The sequence below is a fragment of the Thunnus thynnus genome, chromosome 9 (genome assembly GCF_963924715.1).
Source record: "Thunnus thynnus chromosome 9, fThuThy2.1, whole genome shotgun sequence".
Classification (NCBI taxonomy): domain Eukaryota; kingdom Metazoa; phylum Chordata; class Actinopteri; order Scombriformes; family Scombridae; genus Thunnus; species Thunnus thynnus.
This window is the reverse complement of record NC_089525.1, coordinates 29,943,853-29,967,770: the sequence shown is the minus strand read 5'-3', so window position 1 is coordinate 29,967,770 and position 23,918 is coordinate 29,943,853. Positions and strand designations below refer to the sequence as shown.

General features: G+C 40.9%; 3 protein-coding genes across 4 annotated transcripts in view; 2 read left to right on the top strand and 1 right to left on the bottom strand.

Moving 5' to 3' along the window:
• The first annotated feature begins 1,349 nt into the window (after positions 1-1,349).
• elp1 (elongator acetyltransferase complex subunit 1) lies at positions 1,350-14,059 on the top strand. Of its 2 annotated transcripts, none has more exons than XM_067600004.1 (36): positions 1,350-1,460; positions 2,479-2,691; positions 2,877-3,029; positions 3,205-3,286; positions 3,747-3,827; positions 3,985-4,070; positions 4,155-4,345; positions 4,576-4,699; positions 4,836-4,929; positions 5,330-5,560; positions 5,652-5,822; positions 6,172-6,250; positions 6,540-6,695; positions 6,801-6,907; positions 7,133-7,236; positions 7,415-7,468; positions 7,638-7,743; positions 7,878-7,993; positions 8,111-8,181; positions 8,358-8,439; positions 8,589-8,668; positions 8,756-8,893; positions 9,058-9,143; positions 9,277-9,425; positions 10,170-10,293; positions 10,537-10,634; positions 10,739-10,940; positions 11,068-11,129; positions 11,339-11,401; positions 11,602-11,662; positions 11,791-11,904; positions 12,685-12,784; positions 13,021-13,148; positions 13,360-13,511; positions 13,621-13,717; positions 13,914-14,059. In XM_067600004.1, the coding sequence occupies exons 2-36, from the start codon at positions 2,542-2,544 to the stop codon at positions 13,979-13,981; spliced, it is 3,960 nt and encodes a 1,319-aa protein (XP_067456105.1). In that variant the 5' UTR covers positions 1,350-1,460; positions 2,479-2,541; the 3' UTR covers positions 13,982-14,059. The 2 variants fall into 2 exon arrangements, with proteins under 2 accessions (XP_067456105.1, XP_067456104.1); XM_067600003.1 differs by having other exon boundaries at positions 8,111-8,184; positions 8,361-8,439.
• A 2,960-nt stretch (positions 14,060-17,019) lies between these two features.
• On the top strand, positions 17,020-18,388 carry LOC137189894 (ADP-ribosylation factor-like protein 9). The gene is made up of 3 exons (XM_067600009.1): positions 17,020-17,242; positions 17,359-17,534; positions 18,200-18,388. Exons 1-3 carry the CDS (start codon positions 17,029-17,031, stop codon positions 18,368-18,370), a joined length of 561 nt encoding a protein of 186 aa, XP_067456110.1. The 5' UTR covers positions 17,020-17,028; the 3' UTR covers positions 18,371-18,388.
• A 405-nt stretch (positions 18,389-18,793) lies between these two features.
• Positions 18,794-23,918, bottom strand: part of LOC137189893 (probable carboxypeptidase X1) — a 28,024-nt gene continuing 22,899 nt past the window's right edge. Inside the window, exons 10-14 of the mRNA XM_067600008.1 lie at positions 23,533-23,730; positions 23,307-23,403; positions 22,337-22,476; positions 21,126-21,228; positions 18,794-20,720 (exon numbers count right to left, since the gene is read on the bottom strand). Of these exons, the coding sequence (XP_067456109.1) occupies positions 20,416-20,720; positions 21,126-21,228; positions 22,337-22,476; positions 23,307-23,403; positions 23,533-23,730 (843 nt within the window). The 3' untranslated portion in view covers positions 18,794-20,415. The remainder of the gene's footprint in view (positions 20,721-21,125; positions 21,229-22,336; positions 22,477-23,306; positions 23,404-23,532; positions 23,731-23,918) is intronic.

Below are 23,918 nucleotides of genomic sequence, written 5' to 3'. Positions count from 1 at the left end.
TTGTTTTCAGAGTAAAAACCGATTGAAATGTAGACTCATACAAAAGCAATCCCTCTCTATTATCACTTATGACCCACACCCACTAGGAGTGTGTGGCTGTATGTATCTGCATGCAGACTTGCCCTCTGCCTGTATTTTCTTATTTTCTTATTATTTTTGCTGTGTTTGGGCGCTTCTGGGTGTCAACCTTTGGGCAGTGGGTGTGTAGCCCCCAGTCAATAACAGCGCACAGCGTATGAGGTCAGGACTCATAGCATAGCGACCAGGTTACAATACTGTCTCCGTCTTTCTCCTCTGCTCTGCTCTGCTCTGTGTCTCTGTGTCATGGATGTATACAGAGCTGCAGGTCTGTGTGTCTACTTGACCGAGGGCAGAGCTGAGCTACACACATGCAGAGCAGAGAGGCCACAGCGGGCAGGATGAAGCCCTGCATTCACACAATATCCGGCAATGCTACACCTTCCCGCAGAGTTGTGTGGAGTTGTGGACGTGTTTATGTGTGCTTCAGAACGTCACCACCATGAAACAATCAGAAAATAACGTTTTATTTCTCTGATCCACAGCTTTGCTCTCACTCGCTCTCTTCATTCACTCTCTTTCTCACTCTAGTGTCAAGCAGGGGAGGAGGGGCCAACTGACAAATCCTGCATAGTATAACTTTAACAAAACACCTGTAGAAAAAAAAGATTAATATAAACATGAAGCTAGTCATATGCATATAATATGATAAGACTGGAAGTATGAAGTGAGTTTTCAGAGGTATATGATATAACATATGTACAGATGAACATGTAAAGCACTTTGTAACTTCTTTAAAAGTGCTATTAAGTGCTATTATTATTAATAATATACATATATAGATACATATAGATATAGATAGATAGATAGATAGATAGATAGATAGATAGATAGATAGAGATAGAGATAGAATTTTTTAATGTGGTTTGGGGGGCTTTTGTAAGTTATTTCGGGGTACAATTAGCTAGAATAGTAACATAATTCAATATTTTTCATATCTAAACATCATAATAAAGCTATAGCTGTCTGGGACCCTTTTAATTGGGGCCCCAGGCAGTGACCTACCTTGACTACTGGTAAAGTCCGCCCCTGATCCAGACAGTAACATTACTGCTAAGTAAAAGAAAGAAAATATGTAATGTTAGGTTTTCTGTCTGGAACATTTTAATTCTTGTATGTATGGAATTTACCAAAAACTATTACCAGTTCAATTAAGAAGATAAGATTTATTTTTTTATTATATTTTATCATATTTTTTATATATTTATTATATTATATTTTTTTTAAAATAATTTGCTGTATGTTCACTCCACGCCTGTAGGGGGCGACACCGCCGTCACCGTCGCGTACCTGAGTCAGAGGTCACAGCGCCACATGCATGTTGTTGTGTTGTTGATGCTGGATACTTAACAGATTTTATTACTGCAACCTGTTTCTCCTCGGTAGGTTTTTATAAGTTTCACATCAGTCATATTCTGTTTGGTTTGTTGAATTCTTGTCGCTTAATATCATGTCGTTCCTTATAGTTTAAAGGTAAGCTAATATACCTAGTTCCATTTTCGGACACGCTGTAACTTAACTCTCCCCATTGCTAAAACCACCAGTTTCCATAAAACTGTTAACAAACCATTTACACTGTCAAAGTATTTGTAAAGCTACGATGTTATGTTGTATTATAATTTGTGTCTGACTTTCGGTGGATTGATTTTTGTCTCTGATTCTTGTGAAGAGCACTGAGACGAGGCTCAGTGAAGTGGTTAACGGTTCAATGTAACGTTAACGGCTCAAGAAATCATAAAATTGTCTATGTAACTGTTAATTCTAATTATATTGGTTAATTTGGTTATAAGTCGTTAACTAACCTCATAAAGGCGTTGTCATCTAAATTGTTAAAAATGGAACCGTGTCGGACAGGGTTGTGTCCGATAATGGACTACTGTAACTCAGCACCTGTATTAGCACCAACGTGATGAAACATGCAGTATTTTCCGAGTCCAGTGATGTTTTGTAACTGTTCGGCCTGATACCCATAGTACTGAGATTATAATCGAAGCCAACACTTGTTGGTTTACTCGATAAATTGTTAAAATTATTTGTTAACACCATTTAATTTCTTTGTGCATGTCAGACATTGAGCCCAAAATCCTCCACAACAAGGCTAGGCCAAAGTCCACCGTCCAGTTATTTTTGACTGAATACCTCAATATTGCAGATAATATAATAGTTAAGGAATGGCTGTTGGTGCTTTCTGAAAATATTTCACTCAAGGAAAAAGATGACGAAGCATTTGCTGTCAGATAGTCATGGACTCCACAGTTCATTTACAGTGAAATGTAATTTTCATCCAAGAAAATACATCATTGAAGCCATTTCACCATGTTACAGTCACCAGTTACTGATAAATCACCCAGATCTATCTGTCAGTGGTTTGTTGAAATGTTTTAATTTTTGCTGTTGCAGGTCTTTTGCAGTCTTTGGGACCAGACTGAGGTGCGGTGTGTTTTCCCTCAGTCCTGAGGTTAAATGAGGAACCTAAAGCTGCTGAAGAGCCTGCGGAGCTCGGAGCTGCAGGGTCCGGGCTCCCCGCAGTGTTTCTCCGTGCGGGGCGACACTAGCTCGCTGCTAGTTGCCTCTCAGTACTCCATCACAGAGTTCGACCCCCGGACTGGGCAGGTAAGCTGACTGTTTCTCAGCCTCAGGAGGCGATGGAGTTTATTTGAACAGCCAGCTCATTTTAGCTTTCTGATGTTAAAGTTTAAAATTTAAATGTGTAAAAAGAATAGTTAGACATTAGATGTGGAGGTGAAAGTCTGCTCATATTCTGTCTGATCTTATCGACTCTCTGTTCTGTTCTGCAGGTGGTGAGCGAGGCCTCGCTGACAGCGGACGGTTTCCTCCCGGAGGACGGCACCGGTTTGGTGGTTGGACTGCAGGACTTGGCAGAACTTGAGTCAGCATGTTTAGCCACAGCCAGCGGTGATGTCGTCCTCTTCAACCTCAACACCTGCCAGGTCGGTAGCATAGAAAAGTCAGAAAGTAAACACATTTTGTGTTGTTGTCACTTCCTCTAAGGGCTGTTTGAAAGTTCGCTTCAGGGTCGATGTTTGTGTTAGTTTGAAGTTACAAAGGTTAGAATTAGAGGAAGGTTCAGGTTCCTCACTAAATGTGTTTGGTTCTGTTTCACAGTTAGAGTGTGTCGGCAGTGTTGACAGCGGTCTGACCTCGATGAGCTGGAGTCCTGATGAAGAGCTGGTTGTTCTCACCACTGGTCAGTATCTTGTACAACTGTCAAAAGCACGTCATTCATAAAAATGTTAAATTGCTGTTTAAACTGCTGTCTCTCAGTTGTAGTGACAGATTATCTCTACATTTAGTCTTGTCTTATTAGTGGGCTCAAGACCAGTACTTACTCAGTCCAGTTTTAGAAACATTTAGAAAGTTGTTACCCTTAAAGATGGAGGAGAAGCTGGTCTTCACAGTGAGCTGGGTTATTATAAAGCAGAGGTAGTCATTGGAAGTAGAGGTATTTTAAGGTAGCACCACATCTTTTGGAAACCGTCAAAGATGAACAAAAGTTTCAGTTTCCTGTTTGACATTACGATGGTCAAACACACTCTTACTCTCTAAAATACAAACTGACTGATGGATAAATGTTTCCCTTCTTATTTCTAACAAAACATATTAAACAGCGTTACAAATGAATAAATCTTAATAATTTGTGCTTGCAGGTCAGGAAACTGTCATCATGATGACCAAAGACTTTGAGCCGATCACTGAGGTCGGAATCCACCAGGACGACTTTGGTGAAGGTACCAAATGACTCTGTTTAGATTAATGGTTCCCAACCTAAGGTTCAAGACCTACAGAGGGTCACAAGATGATTCATGGATTCTAGAAATATTTGTGTTATGGTTGAATGATAATATATTTGTATAAAACTTGTCATCTATGTTGTGCGTATTGCAGGAAAGTTCATCACGGTGGGTTGGGGGAAGAAGGAGACTCAGTTCCACGGTTCAGAGGGGAAACAGGCAGCACAAAGGAAGAACCAGGTTAGTGCTCTTCAGAGTATCAAAACGTCTGAAAGGTTTATGAAATATTTGTCTAATATGAAAACATCCTAAATGTACCCACAGGAGGTTCAGCCGGCTGCAGTCTGGGACGACCGCAGGCCTCGGGTTACGTGGCGAGGTGATGGTCAGCTGTTTGCCGTCAGCGCCGTCTGTCCTCAGACTGGAGCCAGGAAGGTCCGGGTCTGGAACAGAGAAGGTGTTTTGCAGGCCACCAGTGAGCCTGTCAACGGCCTGGAGCAGGCGCTCTGCTGGAAGTACGAGAGCTGTTAAAGCAGTTTTCTTTTTGTTATCTTCAGTTTCTGCTCTTTTCCATTTGAAAAAAAACTGTATGAATGTGGGAGAGACTCTGGATTCTCTCATGAATAAATAATCAGTCACATTAAAAATAAGCAGCGTTAGCAGTTGCCTGTATGCTGGACGCTCTGGGCTGACTCTGTTGTATAAGAAGTGTGAATCCATGTTTAACCTCGTCCTGGTGTTTCAGACCATCAGGCAGCCTGATAGCGAGCACTCAGCGTCATCCCAACAAACACAGCGTGGTGTTCATGGAGAAAAACGGACTGCTGCATGGAGACTTCACTCTGCCCTTCAGCAAAGACCAAGCAAAGGCATGTTCAGCTAAATCTGAAGCACACAAGACATACTGAACAAAACAAAATACTTCTGATTATCACTTGTCAGCATGGCAGTGATCAATCTTGAAGTTTATGTTATCAGATTATTTGATTGATGTGTGTGTTTCAGGTGAAGGAGCTGCTGTGGAACAATGACTCCACTGTGTTAGCTGTTTGGTTGGAGGACATGACTGCTGGGGAGGACGGACAGGTCAACACTTACAGTGAGTTCAGCCAAAGTTTAGCTGCAGTGTGTAGCAACAATTAATGTCGTCTGCCACAGTGTCTTTTTTTAAATTATATTATGACTAGGAGTGACATGTAAAGTATAAAAGTAAGAAGAATTGTACAGGATACGCGGGGGTTTAAATTAATTATGCTGACACCAACTATGATCTAATTCAGATTAAGCTAACCGGATAATTTGCATGATAAATTATCCAAAATATTGTCTTGAATTTCATGTAAATGTAGTGAATGACAGATGCAAAATTCAGGCAACAGAAAGTGTTAAATTCCAGAAACATGGTTATAAGAGACGTTTTCTGGAATAAATAAAATGTTTATTGAGGTCAGGTTTGTGTTCCTGTTTGTGCTGAATTCACTTTAAACTTCTGTCTGCAGTCCAGCTGTGGTCGGTGGGGAACTACCACTGGTATCTGAAGCAGAGCCTGGAGTTCGGCAGAGACCCTCAGAAGGCTCCGGTCTGCGTCTGCTGGGATCCTGAGCGCCCCCTACGGCTCCACGTTGTGACCCGCAGCTGGACCAGCGTCAGCTATGACTGGGGCTGGACGACGGACAGGAGCCCCGGGCTGGATGCTGCAGACAACGCCAACGTGGCTGTGATTGATGGAGGTATGAGGACCAATGAGACGAGAGGGAGAAGCAACCGATGGACGATTCTGCCGTGACGGGCTTCATTAATATTTGTCTTAACTCCCCTCAGAAAAAATCCTGGTGACGACCTTCAGGCAGTGCGTGGTTCCTCCTCCCATGTGTTCGTTCGAGCTCCAGTTGACCTCACCGGTCAACCAGGTGACCTTCCTCTGCAAACCTCAGCGCACCAATCAGCTGTCAGCATTCACCGCTGATGGAAACATCTCAGTCTACAGCCAAGGTGGGTTATACATTGCTTTGTATAATAAGGTGGTCATCAGAATGAATGCAATTAAATTAGTTGAATGATGAGTTCAAACCCAACATTTTTTGTTTATTTTAGCTCATTTGTCCATGTCAAACAGTTTGTTAGACCTTATTTAGTGGGTTTTGGCCAGTTTGGGTTCAAAGTTTGGCTTTTATTGTATGTATTTTATTTTGTCTTCTTTTGTCTTTCCGTTCATCGTGACATTTAGCTTTTTACTTTGGCATTTGTCAGTTTAAAAAACAAAGTGTGCCTATTTGTAGTCGGTATATATCACTTTCTGATCCTCTTTATTTCACCCACAAACCTCTCTGTGTTGTTCCAGGTTCAGGAGAACAGCCTGAAAAAACAGCAGATGGATTCAGGACTGTGTCTAGTCCCCTGGTCCTCCAGAAAACCCTCAGGTAACACAACAGCCTGCAGTGCTGCTGTTTCTGGCTGATACACACTTGGCTGTCTGATTCCTGCAGTGTTACAGCTGATTCACTCTGTGAAATTCACCTAATTAATCGCTGTCATGGCAGCTTTAATAAATAGCATTGTGTTGAATGTCACTGCAAATAACCGTCGTCTCGTGAAGGTAGACTCACTGGCATTCAGCTTATGGGTAATGATGCTAGAAGTCGTTTTAATGTCAATTATTTTTTCATTGTTTACTATGTTTCTCTCCCGCTGCCTTTCTTCCTCCTGCAGAGTTGCGGTTCTCCAGGAGGAGCCTCTGGCCCTGCGGCAGCTGCTGTGGCTGGACGACGAGCTGTTTGTGGGCGTGAGTTCCGGTCTGCTGCCGACCTCCTCCACGCTGCTGCTGCTCCGCCCCGCTCAGGACGCCACTGACACCCTCTCTGTCAGGTCAGCGACATATGTGTTCTGAAAAATCGCATTGAATCTGTTCAACTGAATCGTTCAGCAGCCGTGTTTGAAATCAGGACTCAGCTGTTTGTTTTTACGCTTCAGGTCTGAGGTAGAAGTGGCCGGTGTAGTGGTCAGTATGGTTCACTGCTCCCAGACCGGCACTGTGGCGCTACAGCTGGAGGACGGACAGATAAGGAAACTGCTCTATGGTCAGTTAGCAACACTCTTCTTCTGCTGCTGTATTAGGTGTTTTAATGCTAATGTTAATAGATTTTGTAGCAGGTATGTGCTTTGGTATTAAATGGCTTTTCCACCATTTTTTCCAGTTTTATTTTTCTGAACGTATGTTGATCCAGCTGCTTTTATAGCTGAGGAGAAAGTCACTATATATGCATGTAAAATCCATCAGTTTACCTTGTTTTTTTTCTGTGTAGACGGTCCTGAACCGTCAGTGGAGGATTGGCGTGACTTCAGTGGATGCACCATCAACTTTCCTGTTCCTTGTGTTCAGACGGCCCTCTGCAGAATCAGCGGAGAGGTAGAAACACATCACCTGCATTCTGGAGACTCATTAAAACAATGAATTCAGAAAGTAAAAGCGCTATCTGCAAAGGACACCTGGTGATAATGAGTGATCTCTAATACATTTAGAGACCTGTGGGGATCTGAATCTGTGAATCATTGTGTGCAGGCTTGAATGTGTCTTTTGTCTACAGGAGTGTCTGCTCGGTCTGACGGACAGATCCCACCTGTACGCTGGAGACACAGAGGTATGCTGTCAACTGTATTTAACAAATCCAGTAAAAAGCAGCAATCTGCTCATATAAAATGTTGATGTAATTTGGTGTAACAACATAACTTTGTGGTCTGACTTTGGACAGATCAGCAAATATTCATCTTTACCATGTGCCTCTTTGTTTATATCTGCTTCTTATTCAGCTCGCCTCCAATGTTTCCTCTTTCGCTGTTTGCAACGACTTCCTCATCATCACCACACACTCCCACACCTGCCGCTGCCTCCAACTGAGCACGCTCAGCGTCAAAGGTATGGACACACACATGTGGACACGTACATTAACAAACCCAGAGTGGGAATCAGTCCCTGTCACAAAACAGATGCATGCAATGAGTAGTGAGGATGGTGTTGCAGCTGAGTTGTATGACCTTTGACCCCGCCAGCTCTGCAGGCAGCTTTGGCCTCAGACGGAGGTGAGAACGACGAGACGCTGCGGCGGGTGGAGAGAGGATCCAGGATCGTCACTGTGGTGCCGCAAGACACCAGAGTGATTCTGCAGGTCAGCTTAACACATTTCCTGTATAAAAACCACGACAGCGCAACAAATGTGATTGTCTATGACTGCGTGTACATAACATTAATAGACCAAGATTTATTTTTGTATCTGTATGTCCAGATGCCGCGTGGGAACTTGGAGACCGTACATCATCGAGCGCTGGTGCTGGCTCAGCTCAGGAAGTGGTTGGATTGGTGAGTTTGATATTTTTCCATCATATCACCTGCTTATTTTTTACAAGATATGTTGAGAGTCACATAACTATTGAATGTAGCCAAAATCTTGGTGACAGTCCTACAGGCCAACACTGACCTTTTTTAATACTGAAGCATAATCTGTGTAACTTCATGTAAATGTCACCTTTTTTCAGTTTGAGATTCAAAGAAGCTTTTGATTGCATGAGGAAGCTGAGGATCAACCTGAACCTTATTTATGATCACAACCCAAAGGTACGAACAAGGTTTAACATGTAGTGCAAGTTTCTTATTTTCTTGTCAGAAGTAATAATCATTTTGCAGACTGGATTTCTCTCAAGCTACTGTCTGTTTCTGACCTTGACCAGTACATACATAAATAAAAAATCTGTCTCCTCCTGCAGATTTTCCTGGAGAACATAGTGACCTTCATCACACAACTCAACTCCATCAACCACATCAACCTCTTCCTCACTGAGCTCAAGTAAGAGTCGTTTATCACACAATAAAGCTCTTGTTTAACTGGTATTTTACTTGTTAAGACTATAAATGTTTTTGCTTTGGTTTCCAGAGAGGAGGATACGACCAGCACCATGTACCCTCGTCCTGAGAGCAACCCAGTCCAGCCCCAGCCTGCCACTGGGCTGAAGAAGGTGGACGTGGTGTGTGATGCTTTACGGAGCGCCATGGAATCCATGGATCCAAACAAGTCAGTGATACTGTGTTTTGTTTGTATCTTTTATTCTTTAAACATGTGCCAACAGATGACACAGATACAAAACAGATGAATTAACATTAACTGTATATATGAATATTAATATAACAGTAGATAGTGCAGTAATGTGATATAAAATCATCATATTGTCTGTCCAGGTTCTGTCTGTCTATACTGACGACTCATGTGAAGAAGACGGTTCCTGAACTTGAGATCGCTCTGCAGAAAGTCCACGAACTCCGAGGTGAGAATATCTGAAACACCTGCAGACCTCCAGCCATTCACTCAGCTATGATAACACACACACAGTAGCAGATATTGTGAGTAGAAGTGAGCTTTCTCTGTGTATATTATACTGTATGTTTGTATTTATCCAGAGAACCCTCCTGACGCTCCCAATGCTGTGAGTGCCGAAGAGGCGTTGAAGTACCTCCTCTTTCTCGTCAACGTCAACGACCTGTATGAACACTCTCTGGGAACGTACGACTTCGACCTCGTGCTCATGGTGGCTGAGAAATCCCAGAAGGTACGAGACAGCGGAGGAGGAGGAGGAAACATCTTCACCTCACGCAACGTCAAAAAGTGCTTTAAAGCAAAGATAAAAAGGGAAATCCTCATGATCAGTTATTCTAATGAGGTTGTTACTGAACCCAGTTGATGGTTTAAAATGGACACATTTTGACATCCAGTTATTTCTCTCCACATACCACCTGTAATATTTATAACCTCCGTATCCTGCTAGAAGCTTTAATGGCAAAACATTTTGTCCTCGTTAATATTCAGACTTATGCACCAAAGCACCAGAGATGGAGCCAATATGAAACAAGATGAATTTAAGCTACCAAATATATCAAAAACTTCCTTATTAATATGTTAACGTTCACAGAAAGATGCTGCAAAATCAAATTAAATAATCAGCTCTGACGGGAGAAAAGAAATAAGTTTTCGTTGTGCGTTAGTTCTCAATGTTTGTTTTGCATCTTTACTGATCTTATTGGGGAATTTTGTTCTGTGTTTATGGGAAACACAAACAAGCCATTAAAGTATACTGAGATGATATCAAATTAATAAGCACTAACATGTAATTTGTTCAAATTAACAGCAAATCATATTTTTTTACAAGGATTTCTAAAACACTCCAGGAAGCCAAATATTCAAAAACACCAACGTCATCTTTTAATCACTCTGATGATTAAGCTGCGATTTGTGGATGAATTAGACAGCATGTTATCTGTTTATGTCTGTTAATTATTGTCCACGATCTCTGCAGGACCCCAAAGAGTACCTTCCCTTTTTAAACATGCTGAAGAGCCTGGAGCCGAACTACCAACGCTACACCATCGACAAACACCTGAAACGCTACAGGAAGGCCCTGCTTCACCTCAGCAAGTGCGGTCAGTCTAAATATCTCTGTCAGCTCGACACCGTTTGTCTGGAAGATCTTCCAGTTGCAGGACTCGGCTGTTTTCCAAACATAATAATCATTCCTCATACAGCTTTGTGTCAAACATTTGATCTTTCTCTCGATCCTTTCACAAAACAGATCTGAAGTGAAGACAAAATAAGTAGTAAATGAGATTATTGTGCTTTTCAGAGTCCTCAAAACACAACCTGATGTCTTGTGTTTTTATATCCAGGACAGGAACATTTCCCCGAGGCTGTGCAGCTGGTGAAGGAGCAGAAACTCTACAGTGAAGCTCTACGACTGTACGCAGCAGACAAAACTCACTACAAGGTACAGACACAAACACAGCTGCGTCCGCTCAACCCGAAGAACATCAACCCCTGATTCACTCACCTGACTTTGACCTCCTATACTTTCCCCCCTTTGACCTCTAGGCTCTGAGCTGCGCCTACGCCGAGCACCTGGTGGAGCAGCAACAGGCAGAGCAGGCCGGCCTGTTGCTATGGCGATGCGGCGAGCCAGCCAGCGCCCTGCAGGCGTTCGCCAGCAGCTCCAGTTGGAGAAACGCCATCTGTGTCGCTCAGCAAATGCCGCTGCCGCCAGACCAGTTAGCTCTGCTGGCCAGAGACCTGGCAGGTAACCATGACAACAGGTAGTCAGACAGAGACAGACACAGGTCAGACAGACAGATAGCGGTTAGCTCGTTAGACACGGGATTACTTTCCCTTTAAAACCTATAATTGACTGTTTCTCTCTCTTGTAGAGAAGCTGACTGAACAGCGGCGGTTCTCAGAAGCTGCTCTGCTGTTGGATCAGTACGCCAAAGTAAGTTCTCACTGTTTGTCACCGGAGCAAAACCAAACAGATGATGTCAAAACAGACATTTCGAGGGTTTGATTTCAGTTAAAATCTGCTACATCATCCACAAAAATTCTGTGCATTAACTGTACATGTACGCACACATTTGATCGTAAATTAAGACATCTGCAGCAGCCTGTGGAAGCTGAAGGTCTAAACGTTTCTATCTTCAACAGGACTGTGAGGAGGCCATCTTGGCTCTGATCACTGGTGCAGTCTGGGAGGAGGCGCTCCGATTGGTCAGTAAATGAAATAACCAACAACCATTATTTTGGTGCTGTTACCAATTTGTAGAATGTGCTAAAGTGTTTAACATAAAATTTAAGCATATTTCAAAACATGTAACAAAAAATACTTCAACTAGAGCACCGTCTTCTTCTATGTTCTTCTTTATGACTTACATGAAGCTTATATGAGATATTTTCTTTGTTTGCTTCAGATTTACATGCACAACAGGCAGGACATCACTGAAACCAACCTGAAACCTGCTCTGTTGGACGGTGAGGACAGTTCACACTCACGTCATTAATGCTTCTCTATTCCTGAACACACTAGAGATGAAATAAGGATTCAAACAAACAGAAACTTTTGCTTTGTGATAACGTCTTGTGATGTCGTCTTTCGTCAGCCGTCAGCGCTCAGACCGTCTTCCTGGAGACTCAGGTTGCGACGTTCACACGACACAGAACCCGTCTGGCTGTGGTCCGAGAGCAGAAAGAGAAGGCCAGACTGAACATGCTGGGTGAGAAGAAGTCAGAATTAACAGGACATGTAGAATCTGATCCAGTATATTTGATTGTATGTCAAATCTGTCTCTGTCTTCTTCACCCAAAATGATCTTTTTAAGGATTCAAGGACTCAAATGTTTTATTTGTCACACCCACAAGCAATATGGGTAGTGAAATTAAGTGTTGCATAGTCAATTAAGGCCGTACGAAAAGTGTGAAAAATAAGAATTTAGAGAAGGAGAAAGTCTAAAATAAAAAAATATGTATGTAGAAATGTACATATCTCAATAAGATATGTACAGAGGGTGATGTGATAGACAAGAGGAGAGAAGCTGTTTCTTTGTCTCTCTGCGTTGGACTCATGGCTACAGAGACATTTGTCAGAGTGCAGAAGCTACAATAGTCTGTTGCCGAGGCGATGAGCATCGTAATCCTACTAGATCTGGATCTGCACCTGCTGGTTAAGTCCTGCAGAGAGGGAAGTTCACTCAGCTGACAAATCATTCAGATCAGTCTCTGTAGGCTCTACAGTCCTGAGCAGTTAGGATGTTTTCACAGCACCAAGTAGAAGAGCTTTATTGTTATTTTATTATCTTTAGTATTTAATTTTAGTATCAAATCACATTTTCTCCAAAATACGGCATATTACAATCCACTTGTAACCTGCATTTTGTTTTGAGAGACCAATGTTAACAGCTTTATACCTGCTAAAGATAATAAAGATTATGTTTATATTCTTTACTTAAAATCACCATGACAACCTGCATTTACAGCAAATCTGTCTTTCCCATCAGATGAGGACGGTCCAGACTGTCCTGATGCTGAGCTTTACTCTGAAGCCAGCAGTGTGATGACCGGCTCCAAATACTCCCAGAGTAACTCCCGCATCTCCTCGTAAGACAAACACACTCACAACATAAACACACAAATCTTGTTGTCGCTGTTTCTTTTTTTTTTTTTAAATGTAAAGGTTTTTATATTTTTGCTGCCAGGGCTGCAGTTTCAGCACAAATATGGAATAATAATGTAATAATGCTAACTGGCCAATCAGTCTCTATCCCATGTTGCAAATAACATAATTGATCCTGATTTAATTTAACGCTGGTTCAATGTGAACGCTCGGTCTGCAGGAGATCATCGAAGAACCGGCGGAAGGCCGAGAGGAAGAAGCTGAGTCTGAAGGAAGGAAGTCAGATGGAGGACAGAGCGCTGATGTACGCTCTGAGTGAGATCATCACCACTGTGGACAAGATGAGAGGTACGTACACAGTTCTGTAATGTACACTATGGAGACTGCAGTAAAAACAGACAGGAAGCAGCCAGGGATGATGGGAAATGTGGTCTTATTTTGGAGAAACAGCATTCACAGAATCTGAGCTATTTGAACTATTTTTATTTCCTTCTCAGAGCAGTTTTCTGTAGCTCACAGTGATAATGTCTCGCTTTATTTCTCAACCTCTCTCCTACAGAGGAAGTTCACAACCTGCTGAAGGCCCTCGTGCTCTTCCAGTTTGACAGACAGGCTGAGAAGCTTCAGCTGGCGTATGAAGAGGCTCTGCAGATGATGGAGGCAGCCGTTCCTGAGGTTTGGCCAGAGGGCCTGCAGAACAACCAAACCCCGGTAACTATGATGTCATATTTAACAATATACTCACAGTAATCTGCTGTTTCACATGTTTCTATCTAATGCTCAATTTTTTTTGTTTAACCGTCGTCTGGTTCCTCTTCAGCTCACTGGGCCAAATTCAACTGCAAACAGCATCATGGCTTCTTTCCAGCAGCAGCAGCAGCAGCAGCAGCAGCAGAAACCTGTAGCTCCACAACAAGGTTAGCAGGCTGTGTGGTGTTAAAACATGTTTATATTTCTTTATGTTGACCTGTTTGCTCACTATTTGAATCAATGCATATCTGATCTGTGCCACATGTGAGCAAACACATGTAACAGTCAGTAGGAATGTATGGAGATTCATTTTCAGGAGTTTTTTCTTTTTGTAATATTATCTCATCGTTTTTATCTTCCCAGATGCTGAGGTCCCGACGGCACCAAAGATGAGAAACGGTGTGAAGTGGAAGCTCACTGTTCTTAAGTAAATTAGTTTTGTTTTAATGTTTTTTTAAACTGTAAAGTAAAATGGTAATTATGTATTAATAAAGATCCAGTCACACGTCTTCTCTGGCCTTTTTTAAAAAAAATTTAATTCTCTGGAGTTTAGAAACAAAACAACATGATGTTACATGAAGATATTTCCAGCATCACAGCAGAAAATGTTTCTTTCAGTGATCTAAAACGATCAATACAGTCTCAGGTATCAGTCAATAATCAATGAGTGAAGTCTTCCTAAAGCCGCCATGTTGCACCAGCGTCAAAATCATTCACAGTGGAATTCACAGGAAATTTCTACACTTACAGAAGCAGGAAGTAGACGAGGATACAATAAACAAGACACAGTGACTCCCTACAGGATTATATCTCACCAGGAATAGTTATAATAAGAATATTATTGTTAATATCACAGGAGTGTATAAAAAATATGATAATTGGTAGGCTGTTTTAGGAGTTTTGTGCTTTCAGATCATTTTATGAATCGCTTCTAAGTTGAGATGATTTTCTAGACCTTTTCAGTTCATAAATGTGTCGTGTCATCAACCTAAAACATCACTGCTTTTCTCTAGAGCTCCAGAATAGTTGACATTTTAATATTTTTGAGCAGGCCTTTTATATTCTACCTTACAAAAACCTCTTTACATCTGTCACATGAAGGTTTGAAACTGTAAAAGTTTTCCCTCCACTCAAAAAATTCATAACGTTTTCATCACTTCCATTTTTTTCATTTCTTAAATGATACATTTTGTATTGTGAATGATGAATATAAGACAGGAGAAATGTTGACACACAGCTCTGTTTTTCATTATCTCTCAACAGTTTTAATCAAATTGGCTTTAAAAGAATCAAATCAATTGATAATTTATCACTTCTATTTCCAATTTCACATCCATTTTTACCCCTCTTTTAATTCCCATGCATTTTCATCACCTCCATTGTTGTAATTCATTAATTAGTCATGTAATTTGTTACTTCCACCCTTCATAAATTAGGAGCCAATTTTGGTCTGATATTCAACTGGTGTGATGTGGAAACTTGAAGCCTGGAATTTTTATTGAGTGAGAATTATGTCATTTAAAGGATTTTAACAAGACAGCTGAACTTTTTTGTAGAAAAATTATATCAGACACAAATGATTATTCCTAGTAGAGTATTATATATAGGCTACGCGTTAAAACATGTCTGGAGGGGATCTTTCAGTAGGCTATGTATACAGTTACATCTTACAAAGTGCAAATTAGTGTTTTTATTTGAATAAGGTTGTCAATGAGACGCACGTGTCATAGTGAATTAATAGTAGGATGTGGATACAACGTTAAACCTCCACTAAAACTCTTTTTTAAAGGAAACACAGCAGGTTAAAAGACTAAATGTCTGGTTGGAGCAGAGCCGGGGTCCTCGGCGCCTCCGTCGCTCTAGCCGGCGGACTCGCCTATCTTATCTGGGACTCTGTGTCCTCCTCCCGGGAGGAAGACTGTGAGATGGGGCGGCGGCTGGGACCAGACGGTCAAAATTCCGGAGATGAAGAGGACAGACCTCCGGTTGGAAGAGCTTTTGTTATTGATGGTGAAACGTTAACTCGATAACTGTAAATTCGCCATTTTGACCGTTAAAGTTCTTCAGTCACTGCTGTAACTGCCGCACGAGCTAGCGTTAGATCACTGCTGGTAACCATAGCAACAGCACCGATGCTCCATGCTCAGTGGATTTATATTTATTAACTTATGAATTTATTTATATTTATATTTATTAACCAAACTAAATAGTTAGATGGGAAGTTCAGCTTGACCTTGAAAATAACTGTTGATAAAACAATCTCACCTCATGGTCTATTTAGTCTTAGCTTTCAGTCATATCACATGATCGTCATCACAATTTTTTCCTTGTTTTTTGGGTATAAAAGTCATAATACTTTCAAAAGCCCTGATAATCCCAGCTTCCACTGAGATCTACAAGTTAAAACAGGTTCTTTTCTTTTTCATTTATTGAAGTTAAGTCAAGTTTAAAATTATGTTTTTCTTCTTGTTCCTTCACTTGGATGAACTTCACTGTGCACATTGTTCACACTCAGCTGCTAAAATTGTAAAGTTTCTCTGTGCTCACCTTAAATCTGAGTGTAAGGAGCAGGTCTACAAGCATGATTTTTAACATCACAACTAGTTTGGAAGCCAATTAAATATTCAACTTACACAAGTGTGATGTGGAAACTTGAAGCCTCCATTGCACATACACTGAACATGAACTTTACATTGAAGTAGGAGACATCTTCTCATCCAGAGATGAAATATATTTGCATATTCATAGATTCTGAAATTTTTAATGAGGAAGAAAGAGGAGATGTCATTTAAGGATTTTAAAGTGGTAATTGTACATTTTTGTGTATTTGTTTTTGAGGAAAAATCATATCAGACAAACATTGTTCCAAGCAGAGTATTTTTATATGTCTTAAAGGACCAGTGTGTAGGATTTAGTGGCATCTAATGGTGAAGTTGTAGACTGCAACCAAATGCGTACCCCTCCCCTTCCAAGCATGTAGGAAAACCTACGGTGGCTGCAAAACTCACAAAAAACGTGAAAGACCCTCTTTAGAGCCAGTGTTTGGTTTGTCCATTCTAGGCTACTGTAGAAACATGGCAGTGCAACATGGCAGTGTATCTCAGTACAGTATTTTCTCTTCAGTCTGTACAGCAAATATAATTAAAGGTCTTCATCTTTGAGTTAATACATTATAGACTATTAGCTTATTGCTGTCCATGCAGACATATAACATACAGTCAGCAGTTTATTGAAGAGCTACACAGCTCTCACCTGTATGCCTTTCCTTTACAGTGTAGGAAGAATAAAGCAATTTAAATTTAGGCTGTCCTGCACCATTAAGTTAATTCATAATTATTGAAAGTTAAAGAAGTATGCAGCAGGGCTCAGTTGAAGCAGCAGTTTATACAGCTACAATCATTAAAATATACTATGAAGAGATCAGTTATCCAAAAGTTGAGATATCCAGTTTGCAGTTTGCTCTCTTGCACCATATCTGATGTGCATGTTTACTGGTGTCTGTGTGCTGCAGCCCAGGCCTGTGGTGTCAGGTGGGGCACGGGTGCTGTTTCTGGGCCTGGATGGAGCCGGTAAGTCCAGCCTGCTGCACTGTTTGGCCACCGGCGGCTGCCTGGAGGAGGACACTAAGCCGACACATGGCTTCAATGGTATCTCCGTCTACAGAGAAGACATGCACATCGAGTTCCTAGAGAGTAAGTCTGACCTCTCAAAATATCATCATGCTATTTGGTGTTTTTGGATTTTTGTTGCTCTAAACCTTTTAGCACCAAAATCTTTAAATCCAGTCTGTCTGTTGTCTGTCTGTCAGTTGGAGGTAAAGAGGAGCTGCGGCAGTACTGGCACAGGTACTTGTGCACAGCTAATCTGCTGGTGTTTGTGGTCGACTCCTCCAAACCGCATCTCCTCCCTGTTGTTAAGAAGCATTTACATGATCTGCTGGCCTCTGACCCCTACCTGCCTTTAATGGTTCTGGCCAACAAACAGGTGAGCATGACAGGAAACACTCCAGACTGTCTTCAACAAGAACTGGCAGGCTTCTTGTCCTCAAAAAACCTCGCAAAGTTCATATTTGGATACGTTTAATTTAGCATCTGCTCAACTTCTGATCCAACTGTAAACAAAATCTGCACTGCACAGCTTTTAGAAAAAATAAAATGCTGTTTTGCCATCTTTACTTGTACACTTTATTAATATAGTTTACATAGGAAATGTATAAAGTGCCAAAAAATTAATGATTTTGACTGAAAAGGTCTGACTTCTGTCATATTTCTACACAAATAAATGGTCCTCCAATCTAATAATAAGGGCTGAACTAAAGGGTTTTGAACTTTAATTACATTCAACGTTTTAGTAATTCAGCTTTTTAACTCAACAAAAGATTATCGTCTCTTTGGATTTCAGGGTGTGTGAACAATTCAAATAAAGAAAAAAATGTAGTTCATGCATGGATATCTTTGGAGACTTGAGGTCTTGAGGGTTGACACAAAAAAAAGATTATATTCTATTTACATAATATGAAAATACATTCAAGGTAATTTCACTTTAACTGAAGTCTGTAACCTCATATTTTTAGTCGGATACATTTGGGGAATAATTGAGACTTTTTTCATTCATTCAGATGTCTCGTCATGTTTGACTCATGTTTCCAGGATCTTCCAGGAGCCTGCAGCATCGCTGAGCTGCGTGACGCTCTGTCCCTGTCTGAGGCCGGAGACCGCATGTTGTTCCTCTTAAGCACCGACGTGAAGACAACGGAGCTGAGCTCGTTCATTCAGCAAACTCGAGACCTGATGATCTACATGATTTATGACAGAGAATAAAACCCCATGACCTCCGTTCATGAGCGTTTGTCACTCCATCCTGTGTTTTTAATGTTTGTTTGTTGATTTTATTATGTTACCTGCACTTTTTCCACTTTATTGTTGGTTTCACTTCCCAAAGTTGATGGAAACTGCTTTATTAATGTGTAAGAAATGAAAACTTTTATGTTGTTATAGCTGGGATTATAAAACTACTAGACGTTGGATGTGAAAGTGTAAAACCTCACTTACTTTGAATAGTGTACTTATTCTTCTTTTCATACATCTTATACCCTCACAACAAAAAAACCAGATCATAAGTTCTTTTTTTCCAGACTCAACTGTTTTTATGTTTAAAATCGTCACCAAAGATTTTCTCCAAGTAGCTGATTGTTTTAAAAAATCATGTCACAGTACAAGTAAAAGAAAAGCTTTAAAATTCAATTCAACTTTCATTCCAATTTTATTTATATAGCACCAAATCATAACAAAAGTTATCTCAGGGCACTTTTCACACAGAACAGGTCAAGACTGTACTCTTTCATTTACAAAGACCCAACAATTCCCACATGAGCGAGCACTTGGCGACAGCGGTAAGGAAAAACTCCCCTTTAACGGGAAGAAACCTCAAGCGGAACCGGGCGGCCATCTGCCCTGACCAGTTGTCAAGACAGATGGCTGCATGAATGAATGAAGATGAATCATTGTAGGTGATACTCAAAGAATCCTGGAAGTAAATCAGTTGTTTTTTGGGGAGATTGTGAGATGATACGGTGGATTTATTTCAGGCCATCTGTGAACCTGCTGGGTGTAGCAGCAAGGACCAAACATTACGTAATACCTTGGGATTGTAGTTTTTGAACGACCTTACTATGATGATATGAGTTCATTGCTATATGTGTTTTGACTTTATGTTTGAAAAGGGAGGAGTATTTGTCTCTCTCTTCTTGGCCTTCTGGTGTAGCTTTGTGTGTTTTATGTTTTTTTTTTAAATGTCTCGACACTGTTTCCTTTTGGGAAAATATGTCTGTGCATGGTCTCTGCTGTGCTGTCCAAACATTAAGAGACTGTTAAAATTCCTTCATTGGGTGTGAACGTCTTCAAACAGCAGGAAAATCAGCACTTTATCCACATAGTCGCCTCATCTCAAATAGTGTGCTGGTGTACAGAGCCTGAAGAACTGAACATGTAACCTTCTTGATAAAACAATTCAATCTGAAACATGGAAAAGACATGTAATGTGACTAAATTTAAATTATATGGCTGGCGAACTTCAATATTTTTCTTATTATCAAAAAACTCATGTGCAAATCAGCAATGAACTCATCCTACATACAAGTATTGTGTGTGTATCCAAAGCCTGATATCTTAATCCTCTGTGCAGTAGACCTCCGTTGTCCAAAAACTATTAAAAACACCTCAACAAGCCACAATGTTGCACTGGGTGACATGTTCCTTCACCCTCCAAAAGGCGTGCTTACAGTAGTTTGTTAAGAAACTGCTCCAAAGAGTAATAACAGCGACCATGTTTTCATTCTCCAGAGAGTATTTCCTGTAAGACAGATGCTAGAAATTCAGTATTAACACTGGAACATGTCACCCAGTGCAACAGTGTGGCTCATTGAGGTGTTTTTAATAGTTTTTGGACAACAACAGAGGTCTACTGCACAGAGGAATAAGGTATCAGGCTTTGGATACACACACAATACTTATAAGTAGGATAAATTCATTGTTGGTTTGGCTCTGCACATGAGATTTGTTGAAGAAAAATATAGAAAATTGCCAGTCATGTCCTTTAACATCAACCATAAACTGTTTCCTCAGTTGCTCTGCTGCTCCACAGCAGAGGATGAAACTGTTCATAACTGTTTACATGTGTAAAAACATTGTGTTTTGCTGAAGCATGGTGCCCAGCTGTCTTGTCCTGGATAAATAACAACTTAAAAAAAAAAAAAAAAAAATGACATGACTCCAGTGAAGATAGGTTGTTTTTGAACCCAGAATGAACTGAACTAAGTCCTGCTTTGTTCTCAGATTATCCTCCATTATTATCATCATCATCATCATCACACCTTCTTTGCCCTTTTGGCGGCAGCAGCACGTCTCCGGTTGATGGCTTTGGTGGTGACGCGGAGTTTACGAAGACGTAGCTGGCGCAGCCGGAGCTGCAGGTCCTTGGGGAGTTTTCCCCCCTTCGCCAAAATCTCCTTTAGCCTCTGCTTGGGCATCTTGGTGAGGCGGAAGTCACAGATGGTGGGGTAGAAGTCGTACATGACCTGGCAGGTGCGGGAGGAGGGGAAGTAGCCCTCTGCGCTGGCTGTCACCCGGTACTCACCAGGGTTCAGCAGTCGCCAGTAGTCACCATCAGCCACTGGAAGAGGAGATGGCAGAGGATGACAATTGTGGGCAGTGACCTGAAGTAATACTCAGGATATATATATATTATATATAATTTAAATCAAATACCATTACATTATATGGCAAGGTGGAAGTATATCCGCCAAATCCATTGGCTTTTGTACTGTTAATACACTTAATTCAACTTATTACTACAACACATTTCTTCTTTTTTATATAGAAGTGTGTAAGAAAGTGCACCAATCAAATTAGCTTTAAAGATAACTTTCAATTGTTTATTTTGGATGAAAATTGATAAAGAGGATTAAATATAAAACTACTTTTAACAGTAACTTGTACATTTGTTACGTATGTGCAGAATGTTTTCTTTATGTTTTCCAACCAAAAACTTTATTTAATGTGAGATGTAAGACAGTACCTGATCTGATGTGATGATCAATATCTTCAACCTTGATGATGGCGTCTGCGATACCAGCTTCTGTGTCTTTATCCCGAACCACACCTTTAATTCCTCTGTGGACCTAAAAAAAAAACATTAAAGAAAAACAATGAGCTATTACTGTTTTTTCGGTGTTGTGGATATAAAATAGAAATTTGCTGGTGAATAAGTCACAAATAATAGATATTGTAAACATTTTCATTTTGCTCTGAGATGTGACATCACCCTGTTTGTTCAGGGAGGGATGTTTGCCTAATGGACGGTTACACTGTAACCCAGGTTCTCTGATTGGAGAGACTCTCCACCCTACATATTCCATATGTATGGGGACTGAAGCAGCTAATGTGGATTACTCTTTAAGACACATGACCTGTGGTTGCCATGCACTGATTAGCTACTTGTGGTTATATAAGCACCGTGCGTGGCCTCTCCAGTTAACCTTGATTGGAATGCATTTCAGAGCGGCTCTTAGCTGGAGAGATAGTCTCTCAATGCACACGTTGATCATGACCATCCTCCATTCTCAGCACAACAAACACACACACACAAAAAAATGTGAATGCTTGTGAACTGAGAGGAAAGTATGTCTATTGGCTGCAGCTGATACACTCAAACCACACTTGGCCATGTTGGTGTAGCGATCAGCTGGGAAGCACACCGTCCACTTCCTCCGACGAGGTTGGATTTCACGTGAGACATTGACTTTGCAAGCAGACCGGCAAAGCCCACGCTGCAAGCTGCCACGCTTCCACCAGCCTTTGTAGAAAAGACAATGCATCGATCCAGAGAGGAGCCAGTAAGACCAGCTCTCTTAACACACACATGCTAAAACATGCACAACTCAAATGCTCTCAAGATACACACACATCTGACTGCTTGACCATGGAAATCAAGAAATCAGAGAGGCCACACATGAGTGGTGCTTATATAACCACAGGTTGCTAATCAGAGCGAGGCCACCACAGGTGATGTGTCTCGAAGAGTAATCCACCTCAGCTGCCCCCGTACACGTGGAATATGTAGGGTGGAGGGATGGTCTAGACACGATAGAGAACAGAGTGTTTTAATATAAAAGGATTAAAAAGAAAAAGAGAAAAGACAAGTTTAAAGAAGAGGAACTAAAGACGAAAAGCAATAAAAGATTATTAAATGATCAATATCTTTGCAGATCTAAGCAGTAGCATCCAGACCTGCTCCATGTAAACCAGCAGAGACTCTCTGTTGTTCTCCCACTCAGTAGGAAGCTCGCTGGCGTGAGGAAATTTATCGCAGGACAACTCCACCGTCACCTCGAAGCAGTTGGTATGCAGGTAACTGAAATCATTCATACCTGCAACGACAGAACAAACAGACATCCAATGCCATTTTGTGAAGTTTTGTTTCATCACATTAACATAGGACTGCAGTGAAAGTGTCATCAGTCAGCCAGGTAATGAGAATATGAATATAGTATTCAACCCTTTCAATACTTCCATTCATCTACCTGCCTCTCAAAGTCTCTTATTAGCTTCAAATGTGAATGTTTTGCACATTTTTCTTTTTCAGAGTGACAAGGGTTGTTTAAAAATGAAGTCAATATTTATGATGGTTTATACATTTATACTGTAGGTCTGCCTTGAAATATTAACTTACATAATACATTTATTGAAATGAAGGTGTCAAATATGAAAGCTCATTACGGAGCACTGATCCAACTAATATGCGAAATCTGAAAGGTTTTTGATGTGACTGACAATAACTATTTACAACAGCAACTTAAAATCAATAAATAACACAGGTGTTATGCATTATTAAAGCTCTACAGTAACTTTTACTCAAATTTGCTAAAGTCAAATCATTTCTCTAACCTCTCTGTCTTATTAGAGGTCAAGGATGAACAACTACACTGAATTATTTATGAAAAACATCATAACTGATAACTAATATGTATGTATGTACTGATAACTAGTATGATAGCACACCAAAAACAGGACTCTTCATATGTTGATTGACAGTAAGATACACCAATTAGTTCATGTGTAAGCCTCACTGGAAGGGTGAGGCTGACACAAAGCAAACCTCACCATCATCAATAGATATAATAATGGTATATTAATTTTAAAACTGAATAGATTTGAGCTTTAAATCAATTTAGATCCAGTTAAGTTAACACATTCTTACTTCCTGGTACGTTGTGCCAGTCGGCTCCGTTGATGATGTTGTTGTATCTGAGGAAGTCCCTGTTGTGGCAGGGCCGCCGGTCTGGATTGGACATCATCTGGTTATATGACATTAAAAGAACATGTTAAGTAGATAGTGGTTCCATCTGATCCCTAATTCAGTCTCTCTCCTGAAGATCAAGGTTTGAAAAATAAGAGCAGAGAGTGACAGGACAAGGACTATCAACCTGATTGGTGCTGGCGTACGCTGTGGCCAACCAGCGGAAGAAGCTCTCGTCAGGAGTGGGTGTGTGCGCGCGAGGCGCCCAGTCCTTGGTCATGTCATACGGGTAGGTGACCACCACCTCTCCACCATGGAGGTTGGCACTTAGAACAAATGGGATGTTCTGCATCCAGTTGATGACAGCTCGAGTTTCTGATGCCACCTAGTGACGGAGATTTAGACAAAGAAACTCAGTAGAAGAAGACAGACTTAACAACTTTTAATAGAGGATTTCTTTCATCATCATCATTCTAAAAAGGTGAACCATGTTCCTGAAGTTTTATGTCCATATTCAAAGCTACATGGGCTTTATGAGACAATACCATGAGAGGTTGTGGCAGACAGTAGCCA